At 38.6% G+C, this 20341-nt stretch overlaps 1 protein-coding gene across 1 annotated transcript; it reads left to right on the forward strand.

Annotated features, from left to right (window-relative positions):
• The first annotated feature begins 3680 nt into the window (after positions 1-3680).
• On the forward strand, positions 3681-19836 carry LOC111920980 (uncharacterized). The gene is made up of 5 exons (XM_023916554.1): positions 3681-3882; positions 3967-4391; positions 16938-17402; positions 17488-17563; positions 17969-19836. Exons 1-5 carry the CDS (start codon positions 3681-3683, stop codon positions 19834-19836), a joined length of 3036 nt encoding a protein of 1011 aa, XP_023772322.1.
• Positions 19837-20341: the final 505 nt, after the last annotated feature.

Raw genomic sequence — 20341 nt, forward strand, 5'->3', positions numbered from 1 at the left:
CATCCCAATGATAATCCTTAGGCTAGGTCCCTTATGATAGGTGTTTTAGGGACGTAAAGTGAGGATAACGGGAACGGGTAATCGGGCTATTGTTGGTTGATGAAATTAATAAACTTATTTATTGTGGGTTGAAAACCCTATGTGCTCACCAGGCTCTTAAGCCTGACCCACTCAGTTTTCTCGTATACAGGTAGTGGAAAGAGGGCACATGAGTGATGATCTGATGAGAGATCAATGGTTTATAGGCCACTAGAATTATTAAATATTATAATGCCTATGTTGTTTATGTTTATGCTTTTGATCTGTATTAACAATGATATCCTAAGGTTTATAATATTATACATTTCTACAGAAATGCTTTGATAAATTCTTTATCATATTTTTGGGAACAAATTCCGCAATATATTTCTTTAAAAATATACTTTGATTTTCAAATAAAGTATAGACAAATCGGTCTTTTCTTGCTGTGAATTTGGGGATGTCACAGAAACTCACCCTAGTAGTGTGATCTATAGAATCTAAATGGTCAGATGCTCATTGTTTTCAGGCTCAGGAAGGGAAACAACCTTCGAAAACGAGAGGGAATGAAAGGAGAAGGTGTAAGGAATGAATGAGCTTTGATCACTATGTATAGGCTGTTCAGGGCCCATTCACGCCGTGAACATGATAGGTTCACGTCGTGAACTTCCGTGTGTCATCCCGTAGCCTTAATATGTGTTTTCTAGCCTCGATTAGTGTCTTGGACCACTTTCACGTCGTGGACTTAATGTTCATGTCGTGGACTTAAGGCGGCTAGGGTTTCTGCCACGTGTCATGCCCTTAGACAACTACATCTTCGGATGATCATAACTTTTGCATACGAGCTCCGTTTTTGACGTTCTTTATATCCACGCATAGGTATTTCCAAGTACTACAACTTTCTATTAGACTCTAATAACTAATTCTAAGTCTATTTTAAATTCCTCTTGTTACAAAGGCTATAGTGATAGAATTTATCATAACTTCTTCATGTGAAGTCAGATTTAGACGTTCTATATATTTTTGGAATCGTGTAGACTTGTAGTGTTGAATGAAAATGTCATTAAAGATTAAAGTAAATTGATTATATTATGTGTTTGTTATATTTATGGGAATTATCTTTGGCCTAATTTTGACTGTTGTTACAAATGGGTCTGTGTTTACTTCATCTTCTGAATCCTAATCCATCACAAGAACCTGAAAAGCCACAAACACATTAACGTTCACCTCTCAAGAACAAAAAGATTAAACATGAACCGTAACAACTTACCTTGTGAAATTGAATCTCCGATAACCTCAAATTGCACCTTTTAGAAAAATTTACCCCGTAATTGAACCATAATCTCCTTTAAAAACCCCTTAATTTGAGATGAATGAGGTCGATTATACGAACGTTTCTGAGTGAAGGAGTACGTTTACGTGCTAAAAGGTGATTGGTTTGCTTTTCCAGGTAAATAAACGTTATCTTATTAATGCCCTTTGCCAACTCGTAAGTTATATGCCACGCCTATAGAGGGTTACTAGTTACAACTTGACCGACTCAAACTTAATAAATGCACCATTTAATGAAAGTAACCAACTTTATTAACCGAAAAACTCATCCAAGGGTAAAACCGATAATTTTTGGAAAACTTAAGGGCTTTTATGTCTTTGCCCATATTTTTTTTGTGTATTGGTGATATGATAGAATTACATGCTAGTTGGTAGGCTATGGATCTTCAGGAATTGCATGATAGAATTGTCTGATTTTTGATACCTGATAGCCTAGGATAATTTCTTGATATACTATATGGAACTGACCTTATTACTCTGGTTGCTTAATGTGTGCATCATAGTTGTGCATAACTAATATTTTATAGCCTAAGAATGTTTGATTTAGCCTTATTTATTGTTTCTTGTCTGGTTGTGGGCTTAAGGTAAAATCAATTATTTGATTATCCATCGAACCCAGTGTTATGTATGTTTAGCATACACGAGCGGCTGTAGGGTTAGTGGAAGTTTCATGAGTGAGTATGGTTTGTATTAGGCCAGTGTGATGAATGATTAGCCACTCTCAAGAGAGTGAGTATAAGACGTACCCGTATCCTAGTTATTTGGCTTTGTGGCGGGGTGGTCCGTGATAATCATCTGAGACAAATACGTGTATGTATGGAAGGTAGTATGGGCTCATACTACCGGGAGCACATGATCCATATGCATATCAAAGGAGTCATGAATCCTGAGGATTCAGTGATCCCGTATTGATGTAATAGTATGAATCGTGGCTTTTCTGATGTATTTCGGTATGTTTTTCAGTATGACGATCACTAATGGTTTTGGATCACAAACAGACGACCTGGAGAGGGCAGGTTTGACTGATGATGAGATTCGTGAGATGATCAACACCCAAGTGACCATGGCTAAAAATGTTTAATTTTAGATCTTCATATTTAACTATTTTTCAATAAACTCTCATAATTAGTTATGTAATTGTTGAAAATATTCATTTGTCTTTTACAATCTCATATTTATTTTAAGGAAGTTATTATAAAGGGTATGTTGTGTAAATATTGTATTCTATAAGGATGATAAGTGTATGCAGGTTTATAGAAACACGCGGGTTGAATCTGGGTCAAGTTCGGTTCGGGTTATATTCGTGGGTTTGATCCAAGATATAAATAAAGAGAGAGAAGGCTATGGACTTCATTCGTTCAGTTGAAGCAATCAGATCTAGGGTTTTCTCTCGTTTTTCTCTCTTGAGAGTTCGTTGTTGTTAGATTGTTATATACATCTATTTTGTTGTATTTGAGTATGAAAAGGTTTTATAATCAGTTCTCTTTCATATTCGATTGTTAATAGTAGATTAGGTTGAGTGACAGTTTGAGGGTTTATGTAGTGAGTTTTGATTTGTAAGTAACTTGAAAACCACCTGTTTCTTGATCTTAAATTGATATGAGAAATGGTGATGTTGGGAAATTTGTCTTGTGAGTCTTTTAACATGGTATCAGAGCTTAAGGCTCATCTTCTTCGATCCTGATGGTCGCTTCTTGTTCGTCTTCTCGTGTTTTTGCTTTTGACGATCTGTGAAAGGTATACTTTTTTTTTGTTCTTGTGATTGAATGAGTTCAGTTTAGGGTTTCTGTTTTATTTCCCTAAATCTAGAATCTAGTTATTGAGATCTTGGTACTGCGAGATTTTTTGTTTAATCTTTCAGGAATGTTGTGATTCGAGATCTGACTGAGCGTTGCTGTGTTGAAGGTTAAAACTCTCCAACATAATCGATCAATCCCTGTTAATCTGAAATAATCCTCTTGGGGTCAGATTTCATCACTGATAAACCCTTGTAGGAAACGGATTTAGGGAGTCGATCTAGTCAATCTCAATTGCCTATTGCACTGTGAGGGTTTCTTGTTCCCTTCTCTCTTGTTTTCTAGCTATGGATCTGGGAATTTCTGATGCTTTGAGTACATCGGTTAATTGTTGATTGTTTCTTAAAGTTGTTTTGTTTTGTTGATTGTTTCTTGAAGTTGTGCTGTTTTTTTCACACTGTGTTGATTGTCTTGGGCCCTGACATACTGTGGTGACCATCTGGACTTTAAGTCAACACTAGTGTTGGTTCTTGGTTTTTTTGTTCTTGATCTATATTGCTATTTGGTTTCTTTGATTGTTTTTTGTGATTTACTATGGCTGGTGAAACTCCTGAAGGGAGTGGTGTTCCTAAGGAAACTCCTGTTGATTTTGATGATCCTTTATATGTCCATCCTTCTGATAATACTGTAACATCTATTATAACTGTTAAACTGACTGGTAATGAGAATTATCGATTATGGCGCAGTGCTATGTCTAGAGGTCTTAAAGCTAGAAATAAGTTGGGCTTTGTGGATGGTACTATTACTCTTGAAAGTACTGAGAAAGCTAAAGCCTCTAAATGAGAACGTGTAAATGCTGTTGTTTGTAATTGGATTCTAGGGTCAATTTCTGAAACTATATATGCTAGTCATGTGTATTCGGATAAGGCTAAAGATATTTGGGATGAACTATTTGAAACGTATAATAAAGCTGATGGGTCAGTAATTTTTAATATTCATTATCAGATCAACACATTAAAACAAAATGGTTCTTCTCTTTCTGATTATTTTAATAAACTAGATTCTTTGTGGAAGGAGTTTGATGGTTTAACTAGTTTAACTGAATGTGTGTGTGAGGCAGCTACAAAACTTAATGATCATTCAAAATTGATGAAGTTAATGCAATTTCTTAGTGGACTTGATGATGTTTATAATCAAGTTAAGAGTCAAATTCTTTTGATGGAACCTTTACCCAATGTTAAATCTGCCTTCTCTATTCTTTTTAGAGAGGAGTCTCTTCAAAAGAATGGGTCTCTTGGGTCTACTGTGTGACAACCCGAAATTCCATTTGTGCGAACAATATCTATTCAATAGAAGCCAGTTCAGTTTCAGTGATTTTCAGACTTTTCCGAACAAGTTTGTGTACATTAGGGTTTACGTTTCAGGAGATATCAAGAGAGTGGATGCTCCTGGATTGGTGAAACTTGAACATTCCAAGTTTCATAATGTCATAGTCCAATCTTCGGAATAAAAATATTTTCTGCCAAAATATTTCAGGACTATAAATAGATTTCTGAATTAATTAATTCATTATTCACAAATCCAACTAGAGAAAAGCCATTTTCTCTCTGACGGATCTTCGGGTTTTCATCCCAGATTGTGAGTCTACTTTCCTAGATGTGTTTTAATACTTGTTATATGCTTTATAACATTAGTTACATGTCTAAAATGCAAGATCCAGGAGTTTACCGCCCAAGAACGTTCTTGGGGAGTAAACTCCAAAATGGAGCTGTAAGGCTACCTAGTCCCGTTTCCTTGTTAGGCAACTAGTTAAGGACTTAATGTATAATCATTAGAGGCTATTAATCATCAAAGAACAACAAGCAATTGGAGTTTACGGCCCAAGAGTTCTTGGACCGTAAACACCATTTCCAAGGGCCAAAAGTGAGCCCTAAATCACCCTTAAGGCTTAAGGCATTTACCCTCTAATGCTTGTAGCTAATTTGGACACCAAAACACTTCAAAATCATAAAGATTTAGGAGTTTACGGCCAAGACATGCTCTTGGGCCGTAAACCCCTTTTTGAAGGGCTATAAGTGCCCTAAACATCTCTAAGGCCTTGAGACAATTACCCTTGAATACATAGGACTTGAATGGGGAATAAACTACATCAAAATCATCCCTAAAAGGGAGTTTACGGCCAAGGAACATCACTTGGGCCGTAAACTCCAAGTAAAAGCACAAATGTGTGCCTAATGTCCCCTTTAGCCTTAGATAAAAACATAGAAGCTATCCTACATGTGCAAGTGACTTAAAAGAATTAAAACCAACACCCCATAGGAGTTTACGGCCGTAAACTCTAGGGGATATAATCTTTAGGCCGTAAACTCCTCTATGGAGCATTCTAGGGCCTTAAACTACTTCAAGGATTATTCCAACAATGCTAGGCTAATTCTAGGATTAAGATAGCACTTCAAAACACCCAAAACCACCAAGTGAGGAGTTCACGGCCGTAAACTCCAAAGGTGGGGTTTTTTTGGGTGGTGAACTATTATACCATGTCATTTGGTGCTTCAAACCCTTTTGCCTTGTCCCGTATCGACTTAGATGCAACCCTTAGGACCTATAACATTTATACAAAGTGTTTTCATGTTCCTAAGTGTCCCAACTTATTTTATTAAGTTATTATTTGGCTAATTAGTTATATATATGCTTATTATATGATAACTAGGCTCGTGCGTGTAAACAAGTCTCCGTTTGCCACCTAGCACGGTATCCGACACTACAATTCAAACAGCTCACCACAAGTGAGTTCATACCCCTTTAATCAACCTTTGAAATGATTTTAAATGTTTTAAATAATTTATGGGGGGGGGATACAAGTCAAACACTTATAGTTATTGCTTCAATCACATGTGATTGCAGTTAATCACATGTGATTAATAACTAGGAAACCAATGATTTTATCAATTTTCAAACTGTTTATCAAACTGTTTATCAAACTGTTTTACTTCAAAATGTTTTACAAACTCTTTTACTTTTCAAACTTATTTACAACTGTGATTCAAACAAATGTTCCTTATACTTCAACTATTTTATCAAACTTATGCCTTCAAATTGTTTTATAGATTGACATCAAGTCGATCTTTTCTTGAAATAATATTTATGTTTAAAATGTCTTATAAAAACTTATTATGCTTTTATATTATAAATTGCATGCCCATTTTTGTATAGATATATAAGTAATGTTTAAAGGGCTTAGGAAGGCCATCCGACCTATTTCCTTTTCACGCCTTGAGATGTGGTCTGGTGGGATTTCGGGTGACCATCCGAAGGTCGTTTCAATATTAATTATATATCAAATATACATATATAGACATAAAAGGACTTCCATATTCATACGTACTAGAAACATCACTAGAAAGTTACCATCAGGGTAACATAGGATCATAACTATTACAACTGCTAGATCAATGAGTCAGTTCATTCATGAGTCCATATACAACTATACTATGAGAACATATACAACTATACTACGAGAACATATACAACTATACTAGAACTAGAAACGTTACATTACATATACGAGAATACGTTAACAATTGTGATCCACTGTATCGGAGCATGCCTTAAATGTCATGGCCCGAGTTGTAGCCAGAATTCTCTTGGAGGGAGAGCGTGAGTTTGCGTATAGATCTATACTGGATTGACTATCCTACACCTTGCTACTAGCTACAGCTGGACCTGCAGGTCTGCGGTGCCAAACGTCATTCCGTTATTACGACCATTCGTATGTCGTTGTTACCAGTCGATAGCATGGTGCAATTTATCACATTTTACCTTAATATAAATCCGGTTTAAGGTAGTTAGTACAACAGTAGTTCCTATAAAACAAAACTACAGTACTACATTGATTTACCCATTACATATTTTTAGTGATAACCTCACTTAAACATTAATGTACAAACTATATTTTATTAAATGATAGTTACACCTGGTAAATTACACACTTTTACAACAAACGAGCATACAAAACAGTTAAGCCTTGGTAGAAGGCTACTTTAATAGAAAATATAGGTTTTTCTGAAAGATTCAAACTTTTACAAACACTTACATACATTTTACAAACTAATACTTGAGACACGTTCAAACGATTTTGATAACAAACACCGACACTAAATTACTTATAAACTCACCAGCTTAATGCTGATAAAATCTTTCAAAATAACTTGTATTCTCAGGTCATCAGTAGACAGGTACCGAGGCCAGCTTTTGAGAAGATGGAGCGCATTCAAGACTCGTCTCATATTATTTTGTTTTACATTATTTTGGTGTCTATAACTGTACAGAACACACTTGTATTAAAATTATATATTTAATGCAATGGATGATGTTGTTTGCTTATTTACATTTACTGTGTTGTGATACTTTACATGACGTCCTCCGCCCCAGAACGTTTCCGCCGTTCTTGGTTTTGGGGTGTGACAGAGTGGTATCAGAGCATTGTTTATAGTGAATCAAGTATATCAACCCATAAAGATATACTAAACTATAAACCCAAAAGGGATTAAAACACTCTGACCAAGAGTCTATACTTTAAATATTAAAATATTTAATTAAGTATACTAGTCTGCATTCATACAAAAATCAGTGTCACAATGACAAGAACAAAAGTATTACGATTGTTAAATATCACAAGTGAGCTAGGGGATGTATGGTCAGTCCTGGGAATGGCATAGCCTGATCAACTATGCTGGTCCTAGGAGTGATTAGCATATGCCCTAGAATGGTTGTGATATGTTAACAAGTCTAAAAACTTACCAACAATACCACAAGAAGATCAATAGAACTTAAACTTAAAATACTATAGGTGTATTTTGTACTACTAGTTACACGTATACTATATTCTTACACCTCCCTTCTCGCGTAGATTTAAATGGCTGGATTCCATCACGATGACCCGTACTTTCCAAATGAAGGCAATGTCGGGTGGATCAATGAAGAGCCCGAAGATGAGCATCCAATTCCTTTGGATGATCACCTCGCAGAAGGCTTTTCTGATGGATCCGACTCCGAGCCTGAAGTCAACAACCTACCACTTGTAGGTCAAGCCCCGAACAACAACCCTCGACCAGCTTTTCCAGGTCCTACTCCCATGTGGGCAAACAACTTGAATCGCTGGAGTGATGAACAGGGTCAACCCTTACCATACTTTGGGGAACGAAGCTTCTACAACGTCAGCGATGGTGGCTCTGCTGACCGAGCTCTACCTGTCATTATCCGCAGAATAGCTCGTAATGTCGAGCAAGGTCGAGCAGCCATCGACCGGGTCATGGAGATTGATGCCAACTCAGGTGTCAACACAGTCCGCATCTGCCGTCTTGAAGAAGACATGGAACGGACCCGGAGAACCAATGAAACCCTGCAACAGCAGCTGGCTGCCTCACAAACTGAAATCTTGGAACTTCGAGCTCGTCAGAGGGCTCAAGATCGACACCTTCAAGAGGTGTTTCGTCAAGTGTCCGACCTCAGGGCTCGCCCGGGGAATTCCCATCGCCGTTAGATGATGTCTAGTACATCTCTGTCTTTTGGTTAAGGAATAGCCTTTAACATCTGTGCTCTAAGTAGCACTTGTCTGTAAAATATCCCTAACTTTCAGTACTCTAATTAGGAATCTAAGAACTGTAAATCTTATCTGTTTGGTATGATGTAAGACCTACTGTTAGGTCGATTTTCTCTGAACTTATTACATTAGTAATACCAGTAGTGTTGAAATCGATCTAATCTGTGGGATAAATCGGTACACTTGTGCTTTCCTACTAATATTCCTTGTTGTGATTTCAAACACTCATTCAACTGTTGGGCTATGGTTAGTTAGTCCATGTGTCACTCTCACGTTGCTTACAAATTGATTCTTACCATATTTCTTATCTTTATAAACGTATAGCTGAAAGATGCCTCCTCGCAAATCTCCCAGGAATAACCCTGCACCTCCACCACCTCCTCCGCCTCCAGTCATCGATACTGCAACCCTGAATGCTGTCATAGCCGCAGCTGTGGCGACTGCCATGGCTCAGTATCATTCAACTGATGCCATCAGAGGTGGAACCCCTGTGGAATCAACCCCGGTTGAAACCCCTGTACGCTCGAGAGAGTGCTCATACAAGGATTTCACAAATTGCAAGCCGAAGCCTTTCTACGGCACCGGCGGGGTCATTGCCCTCTCGCAATGGCTCGAGAAGACTGAATCAGTCTTCGAAATCTGTTCATGCCCTGCGGCGAGTAAAGTCAAGTACGCCGCATGCACCTTTGATGGAAAGGCCCTGACATGGTGGAACGGCCATGTTAAGGCACTAACTCTCGTCGTAGCCAACGACATAGGCTGGGAAACGATGAAAGACCTCATGATAGAGGAATACTGCCCGAGGGGCGAGATCCAGAAACTGGAGCAGGAACTTTGGAACCTGACGATGAAGGGCACCAACGTGGTTGCTTATACTGCCCGATTCAGCGAGCTGGTGGCCCTCTGCTCCAATATGGTTCCCACCGAGGGGAAGAAGATCGAGAGGTATATATGGGGGCTAGTGCCTCCGTATCAGGGGCATGTTCTAGCATCAAACCCCGCTACCTTCGACAGTGCCAAGCGATTGGCACAAAGAATCATTGACCATGGAGTCAAAACCCCTGCAACCACAACCACCCTAGCCATCCAGGAACCCTCCAAACCCGCTGATACTAAGTGGAAATTTTGGGGTGAAAAGAAGAAGCAACAGGCTGCCAAAAAGCAGCAAATTGTGGCAATGCATGCCGCAATAACCCCTGCTGCTGCTACTACTGCTCCGGTGAGTCGGTATGTTAGAAGTTTGCCCAAGTGCAATAAATGCAACTACCACCACAACGGCCCCTGCCGTGAAATGCAGTGCTCAAACTGCAACAAGAAAGGACACACCGTCCGTTTCTGTAAGTTCCCGGCACAACCGATCAACCAAGTCCCTGGCTCTGGCGCGAGCCCAACTTGCTATGGATGTGGCGAAGCAGGCCACTTTAAGAGGGACTGCCCCAAAGCGAGGAATGCTGGAGGAGCAGGGAGGGTACTAGCTATAGGCCACGGGGAAGCAGTTGCTGACCCGACCGTGGTGACTGGTACGTTCCTCCTCGATAACTCCTATGCATGCATTCTGTTCGATAGTGGAGCGGAGCGAAGCTTCGTAAACCATAAATTTGCTCGCATGCTTAATCAACCACCGCACGCACTCAAAGAACTATTCACAGTAGAAATGGCTAATGGAAAAACTGAAAGTACGAGTAGCATATACTTAGGTTGTATCCTAACTTTAGATAACCATTCATTCCCAATCGACCTCATGCCAGTCTCAATAAAAAGTTTCGACGTTATCATTGGCATGGATTGGTTAAGCCTTCATCGCGCCGATATCATGTGCTACGAGAAAGAAGTCCGTCTAAACCTTCCGTCTAACGAAACTCTTATAGTCTATGACGACAAACCTGGCGCAAGTCTTCGTATTATATCAAGTATTCAAGCGCATAAGTATCTGCGTAAGGAATACCATGCATTCCTTGCTCACATCGTCGACACGAGCCTCGAAACGAAAGAACTAAAGAACATCCCAGTAGTGAGCGACTTCCCCGACATTTTCCCAGAAGAACTACCCGGGTTACCTCCGCAACGACAGGTCGAGTTCAGAATCGACTTAGTCCCAGGAGCTACCCCAGTAGCCAAGTCGCCCTACCGCTTAGCACCGGCTGAGATGCAGGAACTCTCTGGTCAACTTAACGAACTGCTCAGCAAGGGCTTTATAAGACCGAGTTTCTCACCTTGGGGAGCACCGGTCTTGTTCGTTAAGAAGAAAGACGGATCATTCCGTATGTGTATTGACTACAGAGAACTCAACAAACTGACGGTCAAGAATCGTTACCCTCTGCCTCGTATAGATGATTTATTTGACCAACTGCAAGGGGCGAACTATTTTTCTAAGATTGATCTGAGATCCGGATTTCACCAGTTACGAGTACAAGAGGAGGATGTGCCAAAGACAGCCTTCCGAACTCGTTACGGACATTACGAGTTCGTGGTGATGCCATTCGGATTGACCAATGCGCCTGCAGTCTTCATGGATCTGATGAATAGGGTATGCCGGCCTTACTTGGATAAGTTTGTCATCGTTTTTGTTGACGACATCCTGATCTATTCCCAAAGTAAGAAAGAGCACGACGATCACCTGCGACAAGTTCTAGAGACGTTACAAAAAGAGAAACTTTATGCGAAGTTCTCGAAATGTGAATTTTGGATCCGAAGAGTCGAATTCTTAGGACACGTGGTAAGCGAAGAGGGAATCCACGTGGACCCATCCAAAATAAAAGCCATTGAGAACTGGTCAGCGCCAAAGACGCCTACTGAAATTCGCCAATTTCTAGGTCTCGCTGGCTACTACCGCAGGTTCATTCAGAACTTCTCTCGAATAGCGAAACCTCTTACGACCCTGACCCAGAAAGGCATGGCCTTTGACTGGGAAGAGAAACAAGAAAGAGCGTTCCAAACGCTCAAACGAGCCTTGTGCACCGCGCCAATACTATCCCTTCCCGAAGGAATAGAAGACTTCGTAGTCTATTGCGATGCATCAAATCAAGGACTCGGATGTGTTCTGATGCAGCGAGGAAAGGTCATCGCCTACGCCTCGAGACAGTTGAAGACACACGAGGTTAACTACACGACCCACGATCTTGAACTAGGAGCGGTAGTGTTCGCTCTGAAGATCTGGACTTGTATGGAACGAAGAGCACTATCTTTACCGACCACAAGAGTTTACAACACATCTTCGATCTAAAGGAGCTTAACATGAGACAACGACGGTGGGTCGAGCTACTCAGTGACTACGAATGCGATATTCGTTATCATCCGGGTAAAGCTAACGTAGTAGCAGACGCCCTAAGTCGGAAAGAATATTCTGGTCGCAAAGTCAAGTCATTGTCAATAACCATCCATTCACACTTGTCTAAGCAAATTCAGGCGGCTCAACTTGAAGCCATGAAACCTGAAAATGTGACGAGTGAATCCCTTAGAGGAATGGACAAGAATTTAGAAGCCAAGGGTGACGGAGCCTTATATTTCATGAACCGGATCTGGACACCGAAACACGGTGGTTTCCGAGACTTGGTCATGATCGAGGCGCACAACACTCGGTATTCCGTCCACCCAGGTTCAGATAAGATGTATCTGGATCTTAAAAAGCTATACTGGTGGCCTAATATGAAAGCATAGATTTCTACCTTCGTAAGTAAATGCCTTACTTGCGCAAAGGTAAAGGTTGAGTACCAGAAGCCCTCTGGTTTATTGCAACAACCAGAGATCCCGGAATGGAAGTGGGAGCGGATCACTATGGATTTCATAACCAAGTTGCCCAAGACAACGGGTGGACTTGATACCATATGGGTCATCGTCGATAGATTGACCAAGTCTGCACACTTCCTGCCTATCAAAGAAACTGACAAGATGGAGAAACTTACGAGAACATACATTAGGGAAATCGTACGGCTACATGGTATACCTATGTCCATTATCTCCGATAGAGATAGTAGGTTCACCTCAAGATTTTGGCAATCACTACAGCATTCCTTGGGAACAAGGCTGGACATGAGCACAGCCTACCATCCTCAGACCGACGGACAGAGTGAGAGGACCATCCAAACACTGGAAGATATGTTGCGAGCCTGCGTGATTGATTTTGGGAAGGCATGGGATACTCATTTACCCCTTGTCGAGTTTTCCTATAATAACAGTTATCACACGAGCATCAAGGCCGCTCCATTTGAAGCTCTCTACGGCCGAAAGTGCAGATCCCCTCTGTGCTGGGCTGAGGTGGGTGATACCCAATTAGCCAGGGGGCAAGCTTCCGACAGTACTCTCACCGGTCCGGAGATCATTCGGGAAACGACAGAGAAAATCGTTCAGATCCGTGAACGATTGAAAGCCTCTAGAGACCGACAGAAGAGCTATGCTGATAAACGAAGAAAACCTTTGGAATTTCAGGTGGGAGACCGAGTCCTTCTCAAAGTCTCACCCTGGAAGGGCTTGATACGCTTCGGCAAGCGTGGGAAGCTTAATCCGAGGTACATAGGGCCATTCGAGATTCTTGCAAGAGTCGGCCCCGTAGCTTACAAACTCGACCTACCCGACACACTTCATAACGTACATTCTACATTCCACGTATCTAACTTGAAAAAGTGCCTGTCCGACGAGACTCTTGTAATCCCACTCGACGAGATCGAGATCAACGAGAGCCTCAACTTCGTGGAAGAACCTGTAGAGATCATGGACCGTGAGGTCAAGCAGAAAAAGCAAAGCCGTATCCCTATCGTGAAGGTTCGCTGGAACGCCAAGCGAGGACCAGAATTCACTTGGGAACGCGAGGATCAGATGAAACAGAAATACCCTCATCTTTTCGCTTAATTAATTGTAACTTCTTATTTGCTTAAATTCTAATTTCGGGACGAAATTCCTTCTAATGGGGGGATGATGTGACAACCTGAAATTCCATTTGTGCGAACAATATCTATTCAATAGAAGCCAGTTCAGTTTCAGTGATTTTCAGACTTTTCCGAACAAGTTTGTGTACATTAGGGTTTACGTTTCAGGAGATATCAGGAGAGTGGATGCTCCTAGATTGGTGAAACTTGAACATTCCAAGTTTCATAATGTCATAGTCCAATCTTCGGAATAAAAATATTTTCTGCCAAAATATTTCAGGACTATAAATAGATTTCTGAATTAATTAATTCATTATTCACAAATCCAACTAGAGAAAAGCCATTTTCTCTCTGACGGATCTTCGGGTTTTCATCCCAGATTGTGAGTCTACTTTCCTAGATGTGTTTTAATACTTGTTATATGCTTTATAACAGTAATTACATGTCTAAAATGCAAGATCCGGGAGTTTACCGCCCAAGAACGTTCTTGGGGAGTAAACTCCAAAATGGAGCTTTAAGGCTACCTAGTCCCGTTTCCTTGTTAGGCAACTAGTTAAGGACTTAATGTATAATCATTAGAGGCTAGTAATCATCAAAGAACAACAAGCAATTGGACTTTACGGCCCAAGAGTTCTTGGACCGTAAACACCATTTCCAAGGGCCAAAAGTGAGCCCTAAATCACCCTTAAGGCTTAAGGCATTTACCCTCTAATGCTTGTAGCTAATTTGGACACCAAAACACTTCAAAATCATAAAGATTTAGGAGTTTACGGCCAAGACATGCTCTTGGGCCGTAAACCCCTTTTTGAAGGGCTATAAGTGCCCTAAACACCTCTAAGGCCTTGAGACAATTACCCTTGAATACATAGGACTTGAATGGGGAATAAACTACATCAAAATCATCCCTAAAAGGGAGTTTATGGCCAAGGAACATCACTTGGGCCGTAAACTCCAAGTAAAAGCGCAAATGTGTGCCTAATGTCCCCCTTAGCCTTAGATAAAAACATAGAAGCTATCCTACATGTGCAAGTGACTTAAAAGAATTGAAACCAATACCCCATAGGAGTTTACGGCCGTAAACTTTAGGGGATATGGTCTTTAGTCCGTAAACTCCTCTATGGAGCATTCTAGGGCCTTAAACTACTTCAAGGATTACTCCAACAATGCTAGGCTAATTCTAGGATTAAGATAGCACTTCAAAACACCCAAAACCACCAAGTGAGGAGTTCACGGCCGTAAAATCATGGGTTCACGGCCGTAAACTCCAAAGGTGGGGTTTGTTGGGTGGTGAACTATTATACCATGTCATTTGGTGCTTCAAACCCTTTTGCCTTGTCCCGTATCGACTTAGATGCAACCCTTAGGACCTATAACATTTATACAAAGTGTTTTCATGTTCCTAAGTGTCCCAACTTATTTTATTAAGTTATTATTTGGCTAATTAGTTATATATATGCTTATTATATGATAACTAGGCTCGTGCGTGTAAACAAGTCTCCGTTTGCCACCTAGCACGGTATCCGACACTGCAATTCAAACAGCTCACCACAAGTGAGTTCATACCCCTTTAATCAACCTTTGAAATGATTTTAAATGTTTTAAATACTTTATGGGGGGGGGGATACAAGTCAAACACTTATAGTTATTGCTTCAATCACATGTGATTGCAGTTAATCACATGTGATTAATAACTAGGAAACCAATGATTTTATCAATTTTCAAACTGTTTATCAAACTGTTTTACTTCAAAATGTTTTACAAACTCTTTTACTTTTCAAACTTATTTACAACTGTGATTCAAACAAATGTTCCTTATACTTAAACTGTTTTATCAAACTTATGCCTTCAAATTGTTTTATAGATTGACATCAAGTCGATCTTTTCTTGAAATAATATTTATGTTTAAAATGTCTTATAAAAGTTATTTATGCTTTTATATTATAAATTGCATGCCCATATATGTATAGATATATAAGTAATGTTTAAAGGGCTTAGGAAGGCCATCCGCCCTATTTCCTTTTCGCGCCTTGAGATGTGGTCTGGTGGAATTTCGGGTGACCATCCGAAGGTCGTTTCAATATTAATTATATATCAAATATACATATATAGACATAAAAGGACTTCCATATTCATACGTACTAGAAACATCACTAGAAAGTTACCATCGGGGTAGCACAGGATCATAACTATTACAACTGCTAGATCAATGAGTCAGTTCATTCATGAGTCCATATACAACTATACTATGAGAACATATACAACTATACTACGAGAACATATACAACTATACTAGAACTAGAAACGTTACATTACATATACGAGAATACGTTAACAATTGTGATCCACTGTATCGGAGCATGCCTTAAATGTCATGGCACGAGTTGTAGCCAGAATTCTCTTGGAGGGAGAGCGTGAGTTTGCGTATAGATCTATACTGGATTGACTATCCTACACCTTGCTACTAGCTACAGCCAGACCTGCAGGTCTGCGGGTGCCAAACGTCATTCCGTTATTACGACCATTCGTATGTCGTTGTTACCAGTCGATAGCATGGTGCAATTTATCACATTTTACCTTAATATAAATCTGGTTTAAGGTAGTTAGTACAACAATAGTTCCTATAAAACAAAACTACAGTACTACATTGATTTACCCATTACATATTTTTAGTGATAACCTCACTTAAACATTAATGTACAAACTATATTTTATTAAATGATAGTTACACCTGGTAAATTACACACTTTTTCAACAAACGAGCATACAAAACAGTTAAGCCTTGGTAGAAGGCTACTTTAATAGAAAATATAGGTTTTTCTGAAAGATTCAAACTTTTACAAACACTTACATACATTTTACAAACTTATACTTGAGACACGTTCAAACGATTTTGATAACAAACACCGACACTAAATTACTTATGAACTCACCAGCTTAATGCTGATAAAATCTTTCAAAATAACTTGTATTCTCAGGTCATCAGTAGACAGGTACCGAGGCCAACTTTTGAGAAGATGGAGCGCATTCAAGACTCATCTCATATTATTTTGTTTTACATTATTTTGGTGTCTATAACTGTACAGAACACACTTGTATTAAAATTATATATTTAATGCAATGGATGATGTTGTTTGCTTATTTACATTTACTGTGTTGTGATACTTTACATGACGTCCTCCGCCCCAGAACGTTTCCGCCGTTCTTGGTTTTGGGGTGTGACATACTGTTTCTTCAAAACCACAAGTTTCTGTGTTTAATAGCAAAGTTAATGATTTTAAACGAGGGCAAAATAAAGTTAGGTCTAAGAACTAAGGTTTACAATGCAAACATTGCAATCTTAAAGGCCACTAGATAGAAAGATGTTATAAACTAATTGGTTATCCAAAGGATTTTAAATTTAAAAACGATAATAATAATCAAAACAAATTTGTTTCTGTGAATTCTTCTTCTGCTAGTGCTAACAATAGCAAGTCTGTCTCTTCTGAGTCTGGTCTTGGAAGTGATGCTCATTTTCTCACTGGTGAGCAATATTCTAAGTTTTTGCGTCTCATTAGTGAGAATTCTGCTTGTGATGATGTGTCTGCTACTGCAAATATTGCAGGTATGTCTGTGTTTCAATGTTGTAATTCTTTTGTTAGTTCAAATGATTCTCAAAGCTGGATTGTTGATTCAGTAGCCAATCAACATATGATAGCTTCTGAGTCACAACTTAAAGATGCTATAGATGTGTCTAAACTTAATCTGTCTGTGAAACATCCTAATGGTTCGTCAGCTTCTATAAATAAAATAGGGAATCTTCAGTTGTCCTCACATCTTACTTTATTTGATGTCTTTGCTGTTCCTGATTTCAATGTTAACCTTTTGTTTGTCCATAAACTTTGTAGAGATAGTGGCTGTGAGGTTGTTTTTTTTTTCTGAACATACTTGTAAAATCCAGGATTCACTGTCAAAGCAGATGGTGGATAATGGTAGAGAGTCTGGGGGATTATACTATCTTGATTATGTTCCCTCGGGTATTTCAACAAATAATGTGTCTAAGTGTTATGTTTCTAAACTAACTTGACATAGTAGACTTGGTCATCCAGCAGACCAAGCTTTAATATCTTTAAAAAATGTTCTAAAACTTGGAAATGAATCTCTTCCTCCTTGTGATGTTTGTCATAAATCAAAACAAACTAGAGAATCCTTTCCACATAGTCAACATACTTCAACTAAGTTAGGTGAATTGGTTCACATAGATGTCTAGGGTCCTTATAGAGTTGCTTCTGTTGAGGGGTTTAAGTATTTCTTGACTATTGTGGATGATTTTACTAGGGCCACTTGGGTTTTTCTTTTAAAATCTAAAATTGAGGTTTTTGATTGTTTTAAATCCTTTGTTAATATTCTTTTAAATCAATTTAATGTTATTGTTAAAATAGTACGTTCAGACAATGGTACTGAGTTTGTTAATAATCAAATGAAGTTTTTTTGTTTTGAAAAGGGTATAATACATCAAACATCATGTGCTTATACTCCACAACAAAATGGAGTTGTGGAGAGAAAGCATAGGCATATTCTTAATGTTGCTCGATCTCTTTTATTTCAATCAGGAGTTCCTATTAAGTATTGGGGAGATGCTATTTTGACTTCTGTTTTTCTTATAAATAGAATGCCTACTTCTGTTTTAAATGGTCAATCACCTTATGAACTTGTTTTTCAAAGAACTCCTAGTTTTGATTATTTAAGGGTTTTTGGTTGTCTATGTTTTGCTGTTAAGCCGAATGTTTTTGATAAATTGTCTGAACGTGCTGAAAAATGTATTCTTTTAGGATATTGTTCTGATAAAAAGGCATATAAACTTCTTAGTTTGGATACTAATTCTTCCTTTGTATCCAGGGATGTGAAGTTCTATGAATCTTTTTTTCCATACAAGTTGAAATCAACTTCTGTTGATAAGGTTTCAAATAATTTTGGCCCTAGTGATCTCTTTTCCTATGATGAATTTGATAATAATAAATATATAAATGATTATATTAATCTTGATGAGCTGAGAGTAGAGTCTCAGTTGGATGGTGCTGATGCAGCCATTGGTATGGATGATGTTGATTCTAGTAATTCTGTCAACCCTGGTGGCGAGGCAATTATGCCTCCTACTGGTTCATCTGTTCCTTCTTCTTCGAGTGTGTCTGAGGAAAATAGTCAGTCTATCTTAACCCCTTCTATGGATCAGTTTATAGGTGTCTCTAGGTCTAGGCGTGAGTCTCATATGCCTGTTAACTTTGCTGATTATATTGTCGATGGTAAGTATAAATATGGTGTTGAAAGATCTGTTAACTATTCTTTTCTTGATTCTGAAACTAAGTGTTTTATTTCTAATCTAAATAAAACTGTTGAACCTAAAAGTTATAATGAAGCTTTTTCTGATCCAAATTGGATTAAAGCTATGAATGATGAGATGGAAGCACTTCATCGAAATAATACATGGGAAATAACTGATTTACCTAAAAATAGAAAACCAATTGGATGTAAATGGGTTTATAAGATTAAATACAAGTCAAATGGTGAAATTGATAGATATAAAGCTCGTTTAGTTGCTAAAGGTTATAATCAAAGAGAGGGGATTGATTTTGAAGAGACTTTCTCTCCTGTTGCAAAAATTGTAACAGTTCGTATTCTTATTTCTCTTTCTGTTCATTATTCTTGGTCTTTATATCAGTTGGATATTAACAATGCTTTTTTATATGGAGATCTTGCTGAAGATGTTTATATGTCACTTCCACCTGGTTATTACTCTAGTAATGATACTAGAGTATGTAAGCTGATTAAGTCTTTGTATGGACTGAAGCAGGCTCCTAGGAAATGGAATGAAAAGCTTTGTGCTTCATTGTTTATGTTTGGTTTTAAACAGAGTATAAGTGATTATTCATTGTTTATTAGGAAAGTTGAAGGTTCAATAACTGTGTTACTAGTATATGTTGATGATATTATATTAACTGGAAATAGTGAAGTAGAGTTAAAAAAGGTAAAGTCTTTTATGAATAGTCAGTTTTTAATCAAAGATCTTGGAACACTTACACCCTGTTCCCGAGTCGAAATTAACGAGGGAAGCGGAGAGAAAAGAAGAGAATTGGAGAGAAAGAAGGAGTCAAGAGTGTTCCCGAGTTTATTTTTTGGAGTGATCTGGGAAGAAAGGAAAGGAAATCACAACATTGTTTTCTCTCCTAATCTTCCTCCCAAATCGGAGAGATTTGGAGAGAAGAGAATCATTGATAAAAAAAATCCCTATGATTACCAAACTACCCCCTAATCTTCCTCCCAAACAGAAAAAAAAATTGCTGCTTCTCTAACTCATTCCTCATGCATCTTCGACCATCTGCACATCTTCGTCTTCATTAACCCAATCAACAGTCAAGTAGCTTTGCCGGCAAAGGGCAGAAACGTAGAAGGTAAACTTTTCACCAGCCAAGATTGATTTAATCTACCTTTCTCATTATAGTTTGTAATTTAGATATATGTTGTGTTGAGTAACTTCTCTAACTCCTTTCCTTTCTCTAGAACTCGGGAACAGAAAAATACACTTTCCTTTCTTTTCCTTTCCTTTCTTTTCTCTCGATATTTCTCTTCTTTTCTTTTCTTTCCTTTAAATGAAACTCGGGAACAGGGTGTTAAGTATTTTTTAGGGATTGAAGTAGTTAAATTTGACAGTGGTTTATGTTTAAACCAAAGAAAATATTGTCTTGAGTTGTTGCATGAATATGGTATCAGAGCCTGGTTTATGTAGTGAGTTTTGATTTGTAAGTAACTTGAAAACC

Source organism: Lactuca sativa, chromosome 8 (assembly GCF_002870075.4).
Source record: "Lactuca sativa cultivar Salinas chromosome 8, Lsat_Salinas_v11, whole genome shotgun sequence".
NCBI lineage: Eukaryota > Viridiplantae > Streptophyta > Magnoliopsida > Asterales > Asteraceae > Lactuca > Lactuca sativa.

Excerpts from the sequence above, each read along its gene's own strand:
- LOC111920980 (XM_023916554.1), top strand. The coding sequence starts at position 3,681 with ATGGCTGGTGAAACTCCTGAAGGGAGTGGTGTTCCTAAGGAAACTCCT. Across the intron at positions 4,392-16,937 it reads ATGGGTCTCTTGGGTCTACT|GATTTTAAATTTAAAAACGA; the intron begins GTGTGACAACCC and ends GGTTATCCAAAG. Across the intron at positions 17,403-17,487 it reads TTGCTGTTCCTGATTTCAAT|GATTCACTGTCAAAGCAGAT; the intron begins GTTAACCTTTTG and ends TGTAAAATCCAG.